A 17,623-nucleotide genomic window follows, 5' to 3' on the forward strand; every position below is an offset into this window, starting at 1 on the left:
TCAGCATGCCCAAACTCCTTTATCTTTCTCCTCAAAGCCCTCCTCCTAATAGTTCCTCCTGCATCACCACCCACTTAATCACTGAAGTCAGAAAACAAGGATCATTCCAGACTGCTCTTTGTCCCACTCCCTACATCTACTTTGCCACCAGGTTTTGTCCACTCTACCACTGTTAATCTCTCTCTAAACCCTCTCTCTCACTGCAACCACTATAAAGCCCTCATCCTCTCTAGTCTGGTCTCTAGTTTTCTCATTGGCCCCCTGCCTTCAGTCTAAAATCTTACTTATTCAAACTGCACACTGACACTACAGTAGTAATCTCAAGCACAAATCTGATGTTACCTTCCTGCTAATTACCTTTCCGTGGTCTTCCTGCAATATACTCTTCCGATGATTTTACTCATGTATTCCCCTAGGAATTTTTAAAACCATGTATTCCGTGGGGAGTTCCTGGTGGCCTAGTGGTTAGGATTCCAGACTTTCACTGCCATGGCCCAGGTTCAATCCCTGGTTGGGGAACTGAGATCCTGCAAGCCATGCGGTAGAGCCAAAAAAAAAAAAAAAAATTAAACCCATGTATTCCTTGCACATCTTAAAGTTGAACTCTAAAATTTTTCATCACAAGTTTAAACAAGTTTATCCTTTTGTTAAGAGGAGGTAGAAAATACTAAATATTTTATAGAAAGAACTAAGGTAAGGATTAACTGTAACTGAAATAAACATTTCATGACGATTTAATAAAATGAGTTTTAACTATCTGATTAACACATCTAAACTAAAAGAAATCTCTCTTAAAAAAATTTATGCAACTTCTATCCAATACAGGTTGAAAAATCTGTGGTCCCAAAAAACATTTTAGACACATTTAACTGTTGTGTTCTTTTTTTTTTTTAATATTTATTTATTCATTTCACTGCACCGGGTCTTGGATGCAGCATGCAGGATCTTCCTCGCTGCATGCAGGATCTTTTAGTTGCAGCATGCAGGATCTAGTTCCCTGACCAGGGATCGAACTTGGGCCCCCTGCATTGGGAGGGTGGAGTCTTAACCACTGGACCACCAGGGAAGTCTCCAACTGTTGTGTTCTTCTGAATTCAGAATATCCCAACAAGGAACAAGCTTCACTCTAACAGCAGTGTGTATTACACAGGGGAAGACAGGAAGACTTCTAGGGTTTGTTTGTTTGTTTGTTTTTTCTAGGTGATCTCATCTCTATGACCCTATTAGGAAATTTATTCATGAATTCAATAGTTATGTCCCGAACAGAAGGATAGAATAGTACAATGATTAGAGTATAGATGCTGCAGTCTCAGGCTTTCCGGGTTTGGATCCACTTAGTGGCCCTCAGACTTTGGGCAAGTCAATTTTTTCCCATATGGCTCAGTTTTCTTACCAAATCTGGCTTCACTCGGTGAGTCAGGGGGAAGGGAGAGCCACACAGAGTACAAGGTGGTGAGTACCGTAGACAGCCAGGACTGCTGGACCTCCCGGCTTCTGGGAATGCGGTGAATATAGTATTCGGGAAACGTAGCACTGGAGTTTCTATCAGCTCGATTTACTTCAAAAGAATTTATTTTACGGGCACTCATTTCATCAGTGTCAGCAATGATATAACGTCTAGGAGAGTAGGCATCGTACAAGCTCTCGAGCAGCCTCAGGATCTCAGTGGTATGCCCACCGGACCCAGCCACCACCAAGAGGCTGAGAGACCGCCGGAGCACAGCGGCGCGGGGACGCAGCACTACCCATAGCCGCACTGCCAGCAGCACGGCCACGGCTCCTGCCGCCGCCGCGAGGATAAGGGTGCCACCCATTCAAAGAGAAGACGCATGCGTGCTATCCCCCGGCGCCGGCCGCTGAAGCCCTTCTAGGTTTTTGAGGTAACTTAATCAAACACCAAAGAAGGCCCCCCTGAAATTAATATTTCCAAAATATTCCGTTTGCCAACCTGAGGTTTTTATACTCAGAAAAATATGCTATAGTAAAATTTGAGAGCGTGAGAGATATGACACTCTCCACCCCTTTTTTGTAAGGTCAGTTTTAGAAGCGTTCATTTGGAAGCTGAGGATCTGGGAACTGATTCTTCTAAAACTATATGTGCATATCTATCCCTTGGAAGTCTCAGGCCCCTGAATATCCTGCTTGAAAACCACTGCTCTGGAGGATGTAATTCTAACTCCTCAGCAAAACATCCAAAGCCCTTTGTGATCTAACCCCTATTAATTTCCCTATTCCTATTTGTCCCGGGCTGGTTCCCTCCAAAAACAGCTCAGGTCTATCCGACTGTTTCCAGTTCTCTTTTCAGGCCTTTACTAAAGCTACTTTAGTATCTTTACTAAAGCTACTTTGTATCTGGAATGTCCTCTCACCTCTTTATTCCCAGAAAACACTTGATACATTTTTCAATGCTCCATTCAGCCCAATTAATAAGCAGCTGGTAACTTTACGGGCACCAAGTGAGTGGTTTTTATGCAAACAATGCCTCAGTATTTATTGCAAGAAATTAAGGATGGGATAGAACACTGTCCCAAAGGGTCTCCCGGCTACTCGTTGACTGGCTAAAATCAACAGGTAATGACGTTAAGGAAGATGGGATCTGGAGTAACTGAGAGAGCAGGGATAACTCCCTAAGGAAGGAAGGATTAAAACATTTCCTAGATCCAGATTGGGAATGTGAAGACCAGGGAATGGGGATAATATAGTTTTCCAACTAAATTTGGGTTAAATATCCTTCTAATGTTCTATCAGAACGCACACCACACATACGGCAAATGCTGTTTACCTGATTAAAATCTCCCCTAGACTATAAGCTCTGTGAAAACACGCCTGCCTTGCTCACCACTGTATCCGCCCCCCCGCCGGGGCTTCCACAGTGCCCTGGCTCACTAAATATTTGTCGATGTTTATTAAAAATTGTTGAATGATTAAATGAAGTAATGGATGTATGGATACATGAAGAATTTAATTCCACAGCATCTCGGATGCTGTTTGAATCTCTAATTTAAAAAAGTATTTCTCTACAGATAGTGAAGATGGGGAAGTTAAAAAGTGGGTATCCATGTAAAATTCAGCCGTGAGGCCTGAGAGGAGCTTGGGCTTACACCCAAGCAGGGAGAATTTAAACTGCAGCGGAGCGGGAAAGACGAGGCACGGAGGCCCAGGGTGAGAGGATGCTGCAGGGTTCGGGGCACCCAAACTTAGCGGGGCGACTAAGTTCACTGGGCGTGGCGGGGAAGGGGGCGGAGGGGGGAGGGGGGAGAAGGGTTCCGAAGAGGCGCGAAGTCCTGGCAGGGTGGGAGGACGCGGCCCCCTCTCCTCCCAGGGGATGGAGAGGTGGCGGGCAGGAAGCAGGGCTGGGACAGGAGCGGCCAGAGGGCTGGGGGCCGCGTGAAAGGACTCGGGCAGAGGGAGGGGCGGGAGAGTCGGGGCGGCGGAGGGTCATTTTCCTGGCTCCACGGCCACACTCACCCAGCGGACTCAGCTTCGCCCCGGCTGGGCGCCGGCTCCGGGCTGCTTCCTCCCTTGGCCTTCCGGGCGAGCGGGCGGCCTCAGGCGCCCCTAGCAACCACGCACGGCCACACGGCCCGCGCTATCAGCCGCCGGCGCCGCTGCCACCAGCCACGCACTGCGCGCGCCCCCAGCGGACGGACGGAGGGCCTGAAGCGGCGATTCCAGCGGGAGGGAGGCAGGCGCGCGGAATCTCGGGGATTGTGGAGTTTGGGAGGGCAGGCGGTCACAGGGCTCGCGCACACGCAATCGCTTCAACGGGGGGTGGGACTCGTCGAGTGGAATTCTGGGAGATGTAGTCTCAAGGTTAAATCTGTTAAAGGCTAAGCTCTGGCGCTGCAGGACCCCGCTATACCTTGATTCTACCTAACCCCTATGGACTCTTTCTTCGGCCGTGCCTTAATTCGCTCCTCTAAAATCAAAGAGCTCAGGCTTTATTAAAGAATTTTCTTGTAGTTCCTTCCAGTAAGCCTTTGAGTTTGACCCCAGGAAAGGATAGATCGCCAGATCCGCCATGCTTCCCTCTACCCACCTTCCCCTAACCCCACCCACCCAACAGGCTCCAATTACAACCACCTGCTTCCTGGGCTCCAAGTGTGAACTTTAGGAAACACTGACTCAGTTAATTATCTCGCCAGGCAAGACAGATTGTACCCCCTCAGTCTCAGATGTCCCTAGACCTAATGGATTTGGAGATCTCAAGAGAGATGGAGGGTGAAAAGAACTTTTCTAAATAGTCTGCTACAGAAATAAAGGGGACAATAAAAGATGAAACTAACCTAAGGAAAATAATCGGGACCAGAACAAAGATGCTTAATAAATATTTGATTTAGGCAACAGTCATTGATAAATGCTAAAATCATTAGAGGGTTGATGGGGGATTTTTACACTGAAAGGACATTTGCTATCACTTGTATATTTTAATCACTCTTAGATCATGAAATGTGGGGCAGCTATAAATTATGTCTCATGATATGATGCAATTTGAACTACACAGTAATACTTAGGAAGTAGTGTATTTTTGTCTAAAAATCAGTTGAATCTGAATCTTAATCAAACTCTTGGCTCCAACTTCCAGTTTTCAGGAAATAAAGAGAAACGTCGTCACAAAAAAGCCATTTGACCAATCCAGAATGTAGGCCAATGTATCGGGGAATGACCTAATTTCTCCGACAATTTCAGAGTATAAAAAAAGAGTGAGGTGTTCTATATCATAAGAGACTTAAGAGACATAATTACATCAATGAGTGGACCTTGTTTAGATCCTGATGCAAATAAGCCAACTGCAAAAAAGATACTTTTGGGCTTCCCTGGTGGCGCAGTGGTTGAGAGTCCGCCTGCCGATGCAGGGGACGCGGGTTTGTGCTCCCCGGTCCGGGAAGATCCCACATGCCGCGGAGCGGCTGGGCCCGTGAGTCATGGCCGCTGAGCCTGCGCGTCCGGAGCCTGTGCTCCGCAACGGGAAAGGCCACAATACTGAGAGGCCCGCCTACTGCAAAAAACAAAACAAAACAAAAAAGATACTTTTGAGACAATAGAGAAATCTGAACATGGATGGGGGAATATTAAGAACATAGATAACGTTAAGAAATCATTATTAATATTTTTATTGTAGTTTACTGAATGGTGACCCCCCTCCAATATATCCTTGTGTTAATTCCAGGAACCTGTAAATATTACTTTATATGACAAAATATGTGATTGAGGATTTTGAGAGGATGATCTTGAAAGGATTAAGGAATTTTCCTGGATTATCTGGGTGGGCCCTAAACCCAATAACAAGTATCCCTAGTGAGGCAGAGGGAGCTGGGACAGACACAGAGAATACACAGAAAAAAGGAAGAGGCAGTGTGACCAAGGAGGTACAGATCAGAGTGAAGAGGAATGCCTGGGGCTACCAGAAGGTAGAAGAGGCAAGAATGGATTCTTCCTTAGAACATTCTGAGGGAATGGGGTTCTTCAGACAGCCCGATTGCAGAATTCTGGCTTCCAGAACTGTGAGAGAATTTCTGTTGTTTTAAGTCACTAAATTTGTGGTAATTTTTTCTGGCAGCCACAGGACATTTTGACATTTTGACATCTTTTAAGAAGATATCCTTATTTTTTTACAGACACTATGAGGTATTAAACAACATGGTGCTAGGGGGTTGGTTTTGCTTTAAAATACTACAGCAAACACCCTAGTAGCAACGAGCACAGGTAGCATCCAGGTCTTAGTTTCTAATACCACTACATTACAAGGAACCAGGGCTCCCTAGAGAAAAGGCTGATTCTCAGACCGGAACAGGAAATATACAAAATGAGCCCGAAGCATCTGGTAGTGCCAGAAAGAAAGTGTTCCTAAAACAAACAAACAAACAAAAAACAGATCGGTGGGTGTATGTCACAGGAGCTAACTGAAAGAACTCCCAATGACCAAAGCTCGAACAATTTGAGCAATAAAATCAAATAAATAGTGGTTTATGACCCAAAGTATAAAATACCCATGAGTCCCTGATATAAATGGTTCAATATATTCACAAATGTGATAAAAAGACAAATCTCCTATGCAGAAAAATTCCCCCCAAATTATGTAGATACTCAGCCCTAAAGGAGGGGGAGTATAACCCCCATTCCTTAAGTTTGGGCTGTGCAGAGTGACTTCTTTCCAAAGAGTACAGTATGGAAAAGGAGGCGGAGTAGGGCAAAAGTAGTAACAGTAGAAAAATCTGACAAACATCACTTCTGCCAGGTGATCAAGGTCAACACCAAGTCCTAAGTCATGTAGATAGTATATGCCCTTGATATATGATGAAAATGGCATTTTACTTTTGTGATCTTCCTCCCCAAAACCCATAATTCCAGTCTAGGCATGAGAAACACCAGGCAAATTCCAGTAGAGGAGCATCCTACAAAATACCTGACCAGTACCTCTCAAAATTGTCAAGGTCACAATGTTCATTGCAGCACTATTTACAATAGCCAGGACATGGAAGCAACCTAAGTGTCCATTGACAGATGAATGGATAAAGAAGATGTGGCACATATATACAATGGAATATTACTCAGCCAGAAAAGAAACGAAATTGAGTTATCTGTAGTGAGGTGGATGGACCTAGAGTCTGTCATACAGAGTGAAGTCAGAAAGAGAAAAACAAATACCGTATGCTAACACATATATATGGAATCTAAAAAAAAAAAAAAGGTTCTGATGAACCTAGGGGCAGGACAGGAATAAAGACGCAGACGTAGAGAATGGACTTGAGGACACGGGGAGGAGGAAGGGTAAGCTGGGACAAAGTGAGAGAGTGGCATGGACATATATACACTACCAAACGTAAAATAGATAGCTAGTGGGAAGCAGCCGCATAGCACAGGGAGATCAGCTCGGCACTTTGTGACTACCTAGAGTGGTGGGATAGGGAGGGTGGGAGGGAGATGCAAGAGGGAGGGGATATATGTATGCATATAGCTGATTCACTTTGTTATACAGCAGAAACTAACACAACACTGTAAAACAATTATACTCCAATAAAGATGTTAAAGAAAAATTGTCAAGGTCATCAAAAACAAGAAACTTCTAAGAAACTGTTAGAGCCAGAGGAGCCCAAGGACAGCTAAATGATGTGTAATGAGATCTTGGAACAGAAAAAGGAAATTAGGTAAGAATTAAGGAAATCTGAATAAAATACAGGTTTTAGGGCTTCCCTGGTGGCGCAGTGATTGAGAGTCCACCTGCCGATGCAGGGGACACGGGTTCGTGCCCCGGTCCGGGAAGATCCCACATGCCGCAGAGCGGCTGGGCGCGGGAGCCACAGCCACTGAGCCTGCGCGTCCGGAGCCTGTGCTCCGCAACAGGAGAGGCCACAACAGTGAGAGGCCCGCGTAACGAAAAAAAAAAAAAAATTAATTATTGCTTGATGCAATAGCCTAAAAAGTTTGGATGTAAATTTAATTTCTCTACATTAAATTGTTTACATACCAGATAAGCAAAATATTTCAAGCTAGTGTTTAACAAATTATTTGGAAAAAGCAAATAATTCCTTTACAAGGTAATTCCCCCTAGTTTACCTTCTAGGAAAAAAAAATCCAGATTTAAATACACAATACTGTATACATATTTGCGTTAACTAGACAGGTCTTAGTGAAGTACTGTGGTTTTGTGAAAAACAAAAACAAAATTTCTGATTTGTCAGAGATACATTCCGATGTACTCATGGATAACATATGTTGCCCAGGATTTGTTTCAAAATATTTAAGTAAAAAAAGAATAGGGCTTCCCTGGTGGCGCAGTGGTTGAGAGTCCGCCTGCCGATGCAGGGGACACGGGCTTGTGCCCCGGTTCCGGGAGGATCCCACATGCCGCAGAGCGGCTGGGCCCGTGAGCCATGGTCGCTGAGCCTGCGCGTCCGGAGCCTGTGCTCCGCAACGGGAGAGGCCACAACAGTGAGAGGCCCGCGTACCGCAAAAAAAAAAAAAAAAAAAGAATATATATGGTAGCTATCGAAGTGGTGATGGGGTTCACTGAACTAATCTCTCTACTTTTGTGTATGTTTGAAAATTTCCAGCTAATAGACTTAACGTTCAAAACTGAACTAGAGTTTTCCCACCCACTACCACTCCACTAACAGCCTTCCCCATTTCAGTTAATGGCAACTCCATCCTTCCAATTGCTCGGGCCAAAAACCATGGAGTCATCCTTGACTGCTTTCCTTTGTTACACTCTCACATCCAATCAGTCAAGAAAACTTATTTGTTCCATCTTCAAAATACATTCAAAATATGACTACTTTTCACCACTCCATTGGTACCACTCCAGTCCAGGACACCATTATCTCTCATGTGGATTATTACAATAGCCTCCTAATTGCCCACACTACTTCCCATCCTCCCCCATTCCTCACTGTCCATCACAATACAAGAATGAAGAGCAATCTTTTAGAACATAAGGTAGATCTCAGAACTCCTCTGATCCAACTCTCCAATAGATCCCTACTCTATGTAAAATGTAAGGTCTTTAAGGCCTACATCTGGTCCCTATTACCTTCCTGTCCTCGTTTCCTACTGTTCTCCCCCTTCTTCACTTTTCCATCCAAACTGGCCTCCTCATAGCTCCTCAAGCACTCCAGGCGTACTTCCATACGGCCATACTCCAATGGCCTTTGAAGACCATTCTCCCTGCATAGTCTTTTCCCTCAGAGAGCTGCACTGCTTTGTTCAAATGTCACCTTCTAAGTGAGGTCTACCCTGGCTATCCAACTCAGCATTCCTCATCCCCCCCTTCCTGCTTTGTATTTCTCTGGAGCTTTTATCACATTCCTACATACTAAAAAATTTATTTTTTTAAGTTTTCTTTAAGTAATTTAATATTTTATTTATTTATTTTTGGTTGGGTTGGGTCTTCGTTGCTGCGCGCAGGCTTTCTCTAGTTGCGGCGAGCAGGGGCTACTCTTCATTGCGGTGCACGGGCTTCTCAGTGCGGTGGCTTCTCTTGTTGTGGAGCACGGGATCTAGGCGTGCGGGCTTCAGTAGTTGTGGCGCACGGGCTTAGTTGCTCCAGGCATGTGGAATCTTCCCCGACCAGGGCTCGAATCCATGTCCCCTGCATTGGCAGGTGGATTCTTAACCGCTGCGCCACCAGGGGAGTCTGCAATTCACTCATTTTAATAAGCCCACTGTCTCCCCAACCAGAATGGAAACTCTATGACAAACAGGCATTGCTTTACCTCCAGTGCCTAGAATAGTATCTGGCGTATAGAAAGGACTCAATAAATATATGTTATAGAAAACAGACTGGTGGTTGCCAAGGGGGAGGGGCCTGGGAGAGGGCTGGATTGGGAATTTGGGATTAGCAGATGCAAACTGATATATATAGAATGGATAAACAACAAGGTCCTACTGTATAGCACAGGAAACTATATTCAATATCCTGTGACAAACCATGATAGAAAAGAATATGAAAAAGAATGTATATATGTATGTATAACTGAGTCACTGCTGTACAGCAGTAATTAACACATTGTAATTCAACTATACTTCAATAAACAACTTTAAAAAACAAATAAATAAATATATATTGAACTGAACTAAAATAATCTGGATAGGAAGAAATTATGGTGGTCTCTAGAAAAAAATGTTATTTTTGCCAAAATATAAACACAGACAGTGGGCAATGAAGATGAGGTCTAAATGAATTCTTTATAAAAATAAAGGCACCTGAGCTTCCCTGGTGGCGCAGTGGTTGAGAGTCCGCCTGCCGATGCAGGGGACATGGGTTCGTGCCCTGGTCCGGGAAGATCCCACATGCCGCGGAGAGGCTGGGCCCGTGAGCCATGGCCGCTGAGCCTGCGCATCCGGAGCCTGTGCTCCGCAACGGGAGAGGCCACAACAGTGAGAGGCCCGCATACCGCAAAAAAAAAAAATAAATAAATAAAGGCACCTTACTCATCTTTCATTTCTAAAACAAGTGGAATTTAAGGAAGGACAAAAAGTAGTCTCCCTATGTTACAGATGGAGAAATTAGGGCTCTGGGAAGCTGGCTGCAAGCTATCCAGTGAGTGAAGGTTTAAGCTTTCCAGTATGGATTATGATTCTAACCAACGGGCCTGCCAAACATCCCTTTCTGGTAAACTGCACAATCTCCATAAACAGCCATCCTTCTAAAGCAGCTGGGCTTCCCTATACATTGAAACTCCACCAAATATTAAAACTAGTCACTGAGCCTGAGATCAGAAAGCAATCCAATTTACCCCTCTGTTTAATCCTATCCTTTCCTATTTCAGCTCCACTGGCCCTGGCTTGGAAGTAGGTGATCACATGCAGCTCATCTGGGATGGAGGAAGCTGGAAGGCAGGAAAAGATATAAATAAGCTTCCAAACCAGGATCTTCTGTGAACAGAAAACCAGTGCTTCCAGCATCACACATCAGCTAAAAGAGCTGAATCTCTCAACTCTTTACCCTGGCAGCTCCAAGTAGGGTTAAAAAAAAAAAAAAAAGGAAAAAGGAAGGAGAGAGGGAGGGAGGGAAGGAAGGAAGGGAGGGAAGGGAAGGGAAGGAAGGGAGGAAGGAAGGAAAGAGGGAGGGAGGGAGGAAGGAAGAAAGAAAAGGTACACCCCCACCAATGGATGGGAATGGGGGCTACAGGCTGGGGAGCCCTCCATAACAGGCACTGATGGCATTTATCCCCACAGCAGGCTATCCCCTAGAGGCAGGCTCTGTCTTCATCACTGTCTGGGACCACTGCATCTAAAACAAGAACCTGCTGGGAAGATTTCAGGAGCTCCAGAAAGGAAGAGACCTCTCAGGTAGAAGGTGTCTCCCTAAGGTCCAGGAGGCATGTCCCTTGGGTTTAAAGGCACATTATTGGAGAAAAGACCCCCTGATGTAGAGAAGAAAGGAATCTCCTCTGGCACCAACAATAATGAAGTTTACTGGCTGAAATCATCCTGAATCTGGGGGAAAGAAGGAGCTTTATACATAAATCTCTTCTAGGTTCTCGTTCTCAAATCAGTTGATTGGCAGCTTATCTCTTTCAGTCTCTTTAGCTCTTGGTTGAGTTGGCGGCTTGTAGAGCAGAAGAAGGAAGGGCTGGCAACAGTAGGGCAATGAACGTTGGAGGCTGGACCCCAGGAATCTGGGGTCATGTATTGTGGGTTGGCCTCAAGAGGTGAATGAGCTTCCTGCAGTGTTTGGTAGAGGCCGGCCTGGGACTGCTACGTGGCAGTAACTGATTCCCCAGAGAGAGCAAGGCTAACTTCTCACTGGCACCCAGGGACACCAGCACCTGTGGGATAGAGAGAGATGACAGAACATGACATGCAGAGGACTGTGATTTGGCCCAGCAATTCCCACTCTAGAAAAGGAAGAAAAGGAAAATGAGCTCTTGGGGACTCAAAATAGGTTGTGTGGGAGAAGACAGACCTTGGGGACAGGAATCACCAGGACCAGAGGTCTATTTCCATTCTCTTTGGTTATAGACCATGAAACCAAGGCACCAAAGGACCTATGCACTTGTCCCCAGGAAGAGGTAATAAATGCAGCAGTAAAACTAAGCCAAAAGGTAAGACTCCCAGCTGTGGATCTAGACCAGTGGGTCTGGACCTCCTTACCACCAAGAATCCCTTTTATTATTTCCCCACACGGACTGCCAAAAAACTCTAATATATATCATAACCATCCTGTCAGAACCTCCCTTCTGCATGGACCACCCGATGCTGCCACATTGAACTATTATAATTTGGAGGTTTAGCTTTATCATAGGTAGACGTATGATTTTTCCATTGGGCTGTTTATATACTGAAAATTGAGCAGAAAAAAGAAAAAAACAGAGTAAAGCAGGTTAAGAACATGGGCTCTAGGAACTTCCCTGGTGGTCCAATGGTTAAGACTCCATGCTTTCACTGCAGAGGCCACAGGTTCAATCCCTGGTCAGGAAACTAAGATCCCACATGCCCTGTGGCACAGCCAAAGGAAAAAAAAAAAGAGCATGGGCTCTGGACTTAGACTCTTGAGTTCAAAAGTCCAATCCTACATATTAGCTTTGTAACTTGGACAAGTTATTAAATTCTTTGTGCCTCAGTTTCATTGCCTGCAAAATGAGAAGCAAAGCTTAAACCAGATAATAAAGGTAAAATGCTTAGCATGGTACTTTTCACATGGTAAGTGCTAAAAAAGATAGTTAGCACCTTCATGGCCCTCAGAATGAAACCACTCTATACCTCAACGTCTAGTCTTCCCTCACCTCCCTCCTGCACAGCCTCCAGAAGAAAGAAACGCTGGTCCTTGAGATCCCAGGCATCTCCTAGCTCAATGGAGCCTTCTTCCAGGTCCCCTCCCTTCTCCAGGTGTGAAATGTTAGATGAAAAACTCATGACCAAGTCACGGCCCCTGGGTTTCCTGATCCCAGAGAAGGATACAGCTTGGGTTTCTAGATGTCCCAATTCCTTAAAGACTATCTCAGAAAAATGTTGTGAAAACCAGCCCCATCATGGTGATTCCAAAGTCCCCTCAGGTGTACCTGATGGATGCAGGGCTCCTGTTGGAGGCTCCGGAGGGCAACGAGGGCAGCCTCCTTCACATTTGGCTGGGGGTCTCCACACGCCACCTCTAGGAGCCGCTGGGGTACTTGGCACCGTACCAGCTCGTCCCCCAAACCCTCAGGCCCCAAGTTGCCCAGAGCTGATGCGGCATTGCGCCGGATACCAGCCTGAGGATCTCCAAGGAGCTGGGTCATACCGGGCACCGCAGCTGCCAGGGCAGGCCCCAGGGGACCAGCTTGGTAGGCTGCATTGCCCACAGCAAAGCTGGCACCACGCCGCACAGCAGGGTCTTTGTCTCCAAGCCCCAGCAGCAAAAGGTTGAGCAGTCCTAGCTGGCTCTGCAGGGCCCCACGCAGGGCTCCGCTGTGCTGGAGCAAGTGTCCCAGAAGCCCGTAAGTACGGGCCCGCACAGAATTCTCTGGGTGGCCCAGGAGGCTGCGCAGGGGCCGATAGGATTCATCGGGGCCAGCCAGGAGTTCTTGGATAAAGGACAAATGGCTGGGAGACAGTACCCGAGCGGTGTGGGCCAGGAGGGAGAGAAGGTCAGAGGTCAGCAGCGGCTGGTCACCCAGGAGGGCAGCTGAGAGGAATGAGATGGTGGTTGTAGGGCAGGCGGCTACTGTGCTCACAAACTGGTTGAGAGAGGGGGGCTCAGAGAGGGCCAGGCGTGTGAGCAGACTGATGGGCAGCTCGGCTTGTGTCAGTGGAAGATGGTGGCGGCAGACCTGGAGAAGGGGGAGGGGTGCAGGGAGAGGGAGAATACACTGCAGCAAGATACTGAGACGGAGCCCACAATCTGGGAGAGAGAAAAGCCAAACTCTGGTGAGAATACCACAGAAAGCCGGAAGACCTGAGCCACAGCACCGCACGTGAGACACAACGTGGAGCCCAGGAGAACAGGTCCTTCCCAAGTCCATGCCTTGCTCTGCAAGGACTTAGTCTCTCTGCTCCAGAGACCCACTCACTGCTTAATGCCAACAATTTCCAAGGAAGTGATTCCCAGCTGAGGAGCTGAGTCTCCAGGGCCTAGACTAAGATATCTGCCCCACTGGGTTCCAAGTGAATCCAGATATCGGACTGATGGAGAGAAGAGGCACCAGCCCAGCTCCAACCACATGCCTCTGTTCAGGCCCGAATGCTTTCTCCACTCAACTCTTAGACCAAGCCAGGTGCTGCACTCCTACAGGGGCCTGTGAGAGCCCCGGAGCTGTCGGGAAGTGAATTTGAGTACACAGGGTTGGGCCACCTTCCTCTCCCACGTTCCTGCCTGGGTAGCTTCCCCAGTACCTGCAGCAGGTGGGCTGTGACTTCTGAGTCTGTGAGGTCAGCCAAGACACCTTCAAGGAGGTCAGCGTCCACATCCAGGGCGAAGGGGAAGCAGAGGAGCTGGCAGACAGAGAGCACCACAACGGGGAGAAACTCAGGCCCCTGAGGCCTAAGGAGGGGAGAGTGGAAGGATATACTCAGTCTGGTGCACCCACCCTTTAGCTTTCTTCCCCCGACTCTTCTCAAATTCCCTAGTCCAGCTCTCCTTCCCCAACCTCAGTAATCCCATTTCTTGCCTCATAGCTCAAGCTGTCAGCTCTTTCTCTCCTGCCTTCCCCTCCTCCTCCCCCCAACAGCCAACATTGAATTTTCTGGTCTCCCTCCTCTAGCTCCAACTCACGCCTGGGTCAGGTGATGCAGGAAGCTTGGCGAAAGCAGATGCTTCAGGGTGGACATGAGGATACTTCCACGCTGAGACAGGTGGCTCAGGCATAACTGGGGTTCCTGGGTAAAGGTGGCCATGGCCAGGCTCAGCAGGGCTGCCATACCTGGAAACACCAAGAATGGGGACCCAGTGGAGCAGGCAAGAGGTCAGGATGCCACTGCGTCCCCAAGGCTCTCAGGGCTACCCCCTGTTCAGTCCCTTCCCTGTCCTTGAACAGCTCCAGCACAGACTCTGCCACCCTCTCCCCAGGCGGCAGCAGCAGTAGCCACCTCCATGGGCTAACCCAGTTCTAGGCTGTTTCCCCTTGAAGAGGAATCAACACACTGGCCCGACAAGAGGGGCTGTGCTGTTGGAAAGATACCTTGGGGTGAGATCAGCGTCCAGTCTGGCTCTGGGCTTTGTGGACTGGACAGTGACAGCTCCTCTTCCTGTACAGATGCCTCCTCAGGGAGCCTCAGCACCATGGAGAAGCGGTGCCACAGAACGGTCCACATTTCTGAGCTAGCCACGACCCTTACTGGATTACCCTTCCCCTGCTAGAGACAAAATTGAATGAGGGTAAACGAGGAGGTCCAAGACAGGAGTCAAAACGCCTTTTTTCACTCTTGTCCCTGACCTATGAGGAAGAGGAGTCCCAGAAATAATTCCTTCTGTTTTCCCACCTAGGATTTCCCTGTTGTCCCAGTTCCCTCGCTTATCACATCTTAACCCCTGACCTCTCAACCCATGTGTATGTCTACTGGAAACCAGGGAATTACAACTTTCTTCCCACTGAATCCCAATGGATGTAGCTGAATGGTTCCCCTCAAAGGGTCCGTACTGACAGCAGATGGGTCCCATTTAAGGCCATCACAGGCGGTGTGAGAGGAGAGGTGACTGTGTTGCTTCTTCCTTCCTATTGGCCAGTGGCTCCCCAAAGCAGCTCTCCTTACTTCCCATCCGTCCTAGGATGCAGCTGTACCTGGGTGAGCAGCTGCAGCAGAAGCATGAGGAGGCCATCATAGAATCCACAGCCACCCGGTGGAGTCAGCCGGACCTGTCGGAGAGAGGTGGGAAGAGAGCAGATCTGAGAGGGGTGAGGTGACCACACAGGCCTGTGCTCCCAACTCCAAGTCAGGCAGGAGGAGTTCTTCTTCAGCCTGGTGTAGTGGGGAGAGTTCTTTTGGACTTAGGAGTCTTGGCTCCTGCCTATTCGTTCAATGACTAACTCTGTCCTAAAGACACACAGTCAGTAGGGTGAGCAGGCAGACAAACCATTAGAGTTTAGGAAGATGCTTTTGCTACACGAGAGGCTGTGAGTGAGGGCTGTGGAGAGGGAACGGGACACAGCTGAGAGTGCTAACTCTGCCTCCTGGAGGTAGGAAACTGATGGAATTAAAAGTTTAAAAGGGAGACGAGAGGGAGTGAGAGAGATGCAAGAGGGAAGAAATATGGGGACATATGTATATGTGTACAACTGATTCACTTTGTTATAAAGCAGAAACTAACACACCATTGTAAAGCAATTATACTCCAATAAAGATGTTAAATAAATAAATAAAATTAAAAAAAAATAAAATAAAAGGGAGATGAGGAAGGGAGAGGTCAAAGCTTCCATAAAGGCAGGTCGTGAGAGACCACAGTGAACTTTGGAAATGTTAATTCTTTGGTGGAGCAGGATTAGAGAGCCCAGAGGGAACAGATGAGCTTTGAGTAGCCTGCTAACCAATTTAGGCATTAACCCAGAAACCGTGGGAAGCCACTGAGGACTTACACAAGCTCCACATGGGCGAGATTTTTGTGTCTCTCCTTTCACTACTGTATTCTCAAAGCCGAGAATAGTGCCTGGTGCTCACTATTATATTTATGTGTGAAATAATTACTGGTTGAACAAATGGGCAGGTTTTCCTTTACGAAAGCTCACTTTGGTGGCAGTGAAGAAAATGGACTGGAGAGGAGAGAGGCTGGAGGGGAGATCCTTCAGGAGGCAAGTGCCAGAGGGAGGGGGGGGGGAGAGAGAGAGACACACACACACACACACACACACACACACACACACACACACACACACACACACACACACACACACACACACACACACACACACACACACACACACACACACACACACACACACACACACACACACACACACACACACACACACACACACACACACACACACACACACACACACACCCTCCCCCTCCCCCATCAGAGGTCCTGCAAGTTAACAACAAACCTAAAGCCCTGACAGTCTGGACTCAGAGGGATCTATTATCCGAGGGCAGAAGGATAGGACAGGAAAGACGCCTTGATTCTCTCACACTCCTTAGTTTACTCTAGGCTTGCTGGCATTTCAGTCTTTCTCCCTGAACGCAGATCTTATTTGACTCAGAGAAAATGCGTGTCTGCATTCCCTGGTAGAGCTCACCTCCGCAGGGGCGGACAGGGCATGTGTGGCAGCTGCAATCCACTCCACAGGCTGGAGGTCAAAAGTCACCCCTTGCTGACCAAGCTGTCCCAACAGACAGGCTGCCGCGCTCTGTGGAGAGTTAGACAAGGTGGAGGAATGTCCGCATCTGAATGGTACTCGGGACAGGCAGGATTTATTTCTTTGTCCTGGTCCAGAAGAATGCCTCACAAACAGCTGCAAATTAGGAAATGACTCTCCTGCTTGCAGAAGGGTGGGATGATAGGGTGAAAAGTGGAGGAAGATGAAGGTTGAAAACTCACCACAAGAGAGACGACGTGTGAATGGGTAAAGACAGTAGCAACCTCACTGCCTAGCTTCTCCATTCTGGAATAAAGAGATACATCAAGGCTGCTGCCCTCACAGAAACCCTCACACCCTCTGTCCCAATCCCTCCTAAGGATAGGCTGTAGGGTGTCACTCCCCACAATCCATGTCTGGGTGAGCTATGTGGGTGGAAGATTTCAGTGGAGAGACGCTGCTTTATGACTCACCCAGAAGGCAGATCTTGGAGGTGAAGGACAAGAAGGGAGAGGAGGTACAGTGCCACTTCAGCAGACTCTTCCCAATCCACTACCTTTACCTACAAAGGAAACCCGAGATACCAGAGGCTCCTCTGATTGAGATGGTGGGGCCCCCAAGAGATGCCCACTCGTGCTGCCGGCCTACCTTGCCCTGGACCAACTTCCACAGTGACTCCAAGGCCAGGGGCTCTTGCCCTAGAAGACAGCACAGGGGCTCACTGACGTGGCAGCAGGAGTAGAGAACCTAAAGGGAGTGGGAAGGAGTCTGTCAGGGAAGCAGAGCAGCCCCTGGGCTCCTAGATTGAAAGGCTCAGCTGAAAGCAGGCTAGCCTCTCGACAGATCTAGTATCCACAACTAGGGATATTAGAGAAATTCAGGCCACTTGTGCCTCTTGCTGAAAGACTGTGAGA

General features: G+C 47.6%; 2 protein-coding genes and 1 pseudogene across 7 annotated transcripts in view; all 3 read right to left on the reverse strand.

Annotated features, from left to right (window-relative positions):
- Positions 1-3,616, reverse strand: part of TTLL4 (tubulin tyrosine ligase like 4) — a 39,102-nt gene extending 35,486 nt beyond the window's left edge. For all 3 annotated transcript variants that reach the window (XM_060152094.1, XM_060152093.1, XM_060152092.1), the window contains exon 1: positions 3,469-3,616. The gene's annotated coding sequence lies outside the window, so the exon portion shown is untranslated. The remainder of the gene's footprint in view (positions 1-3,468) is intronic.
- LOC132522472 (UDP-N-acetylglucosamine transferase subunit ALG14 homolog) lies at positions 1,335-1,830 on the reverse strand (annotated as a pseudogene).
- A 3,893-nt stretch (positions 3,617-7,509) lies between the features above and the next one.
- The window catches only part of STK36 (serine/threonine kinase 36), a 30,655-nt gene continuing 20,541 nt past the window's right edge, over positions 7,510-17,623 (reverse strand). For 3 of the 4 annotated variants that reach the window (XM_060152096.1, XM_060152098.1, XM_060152099.1), the window contains 10 exons: positions 17,358-17,456; positions 17,183-17,271; positions 16,952-17,015; positions 16,650-16,760; positions 15,198-15,272; positions 14,598-14,772; positions 14,192-14,339; positions 13,813-13,960; positions 12,504-13,250; positions 7,510-11,270 (listed from right to left, as the gene is read on the reverse strand). In XM_060152096.1, the coding sequence (XP_060008079.1) occupies positions 11,127-11,270; positions 12,504-13,250; positions 13,813-13,960; positions 14,192-14,339; positions 14,598-14,772; positions 15,198-15,272; positions 16,650-16,760; positions 16,952-17,015; positions 17,183-17,271; positions 17,358-17,456 (1,800 nt within the window). In that variant the 3' untranslated portion in view covers positions 7,510-11,126. The remainder of the gene's footprint in view (positions 11,271-12,503; positions 13,251-13,812; positions 13,961-14,191; positions 14,340-14,597; positions 14,773-15,197; positions 15,273-16,649; positions 16,761-16,951; positions 17,016-17,182; positions 17,272-17,357; positions 17,457-17,623) is intronic. The other variant, XM_060152097.1, reaches the window with a different exon arrangement.

Source organism: Lagenorhynchus albirostris, chromosome 6, assembly GCF_949774975.1.
Source record: "Lagenorhynchus albirostris chromosome 6, mLagAlb1.1, whole genome shotgun sequence".
NCBI lineage: Eukaryota > Metazoa > Chordata > Mammalia > Artiodactyla > Delphinidae > Lagenorhynchus > Lagenorhynchus albirostris.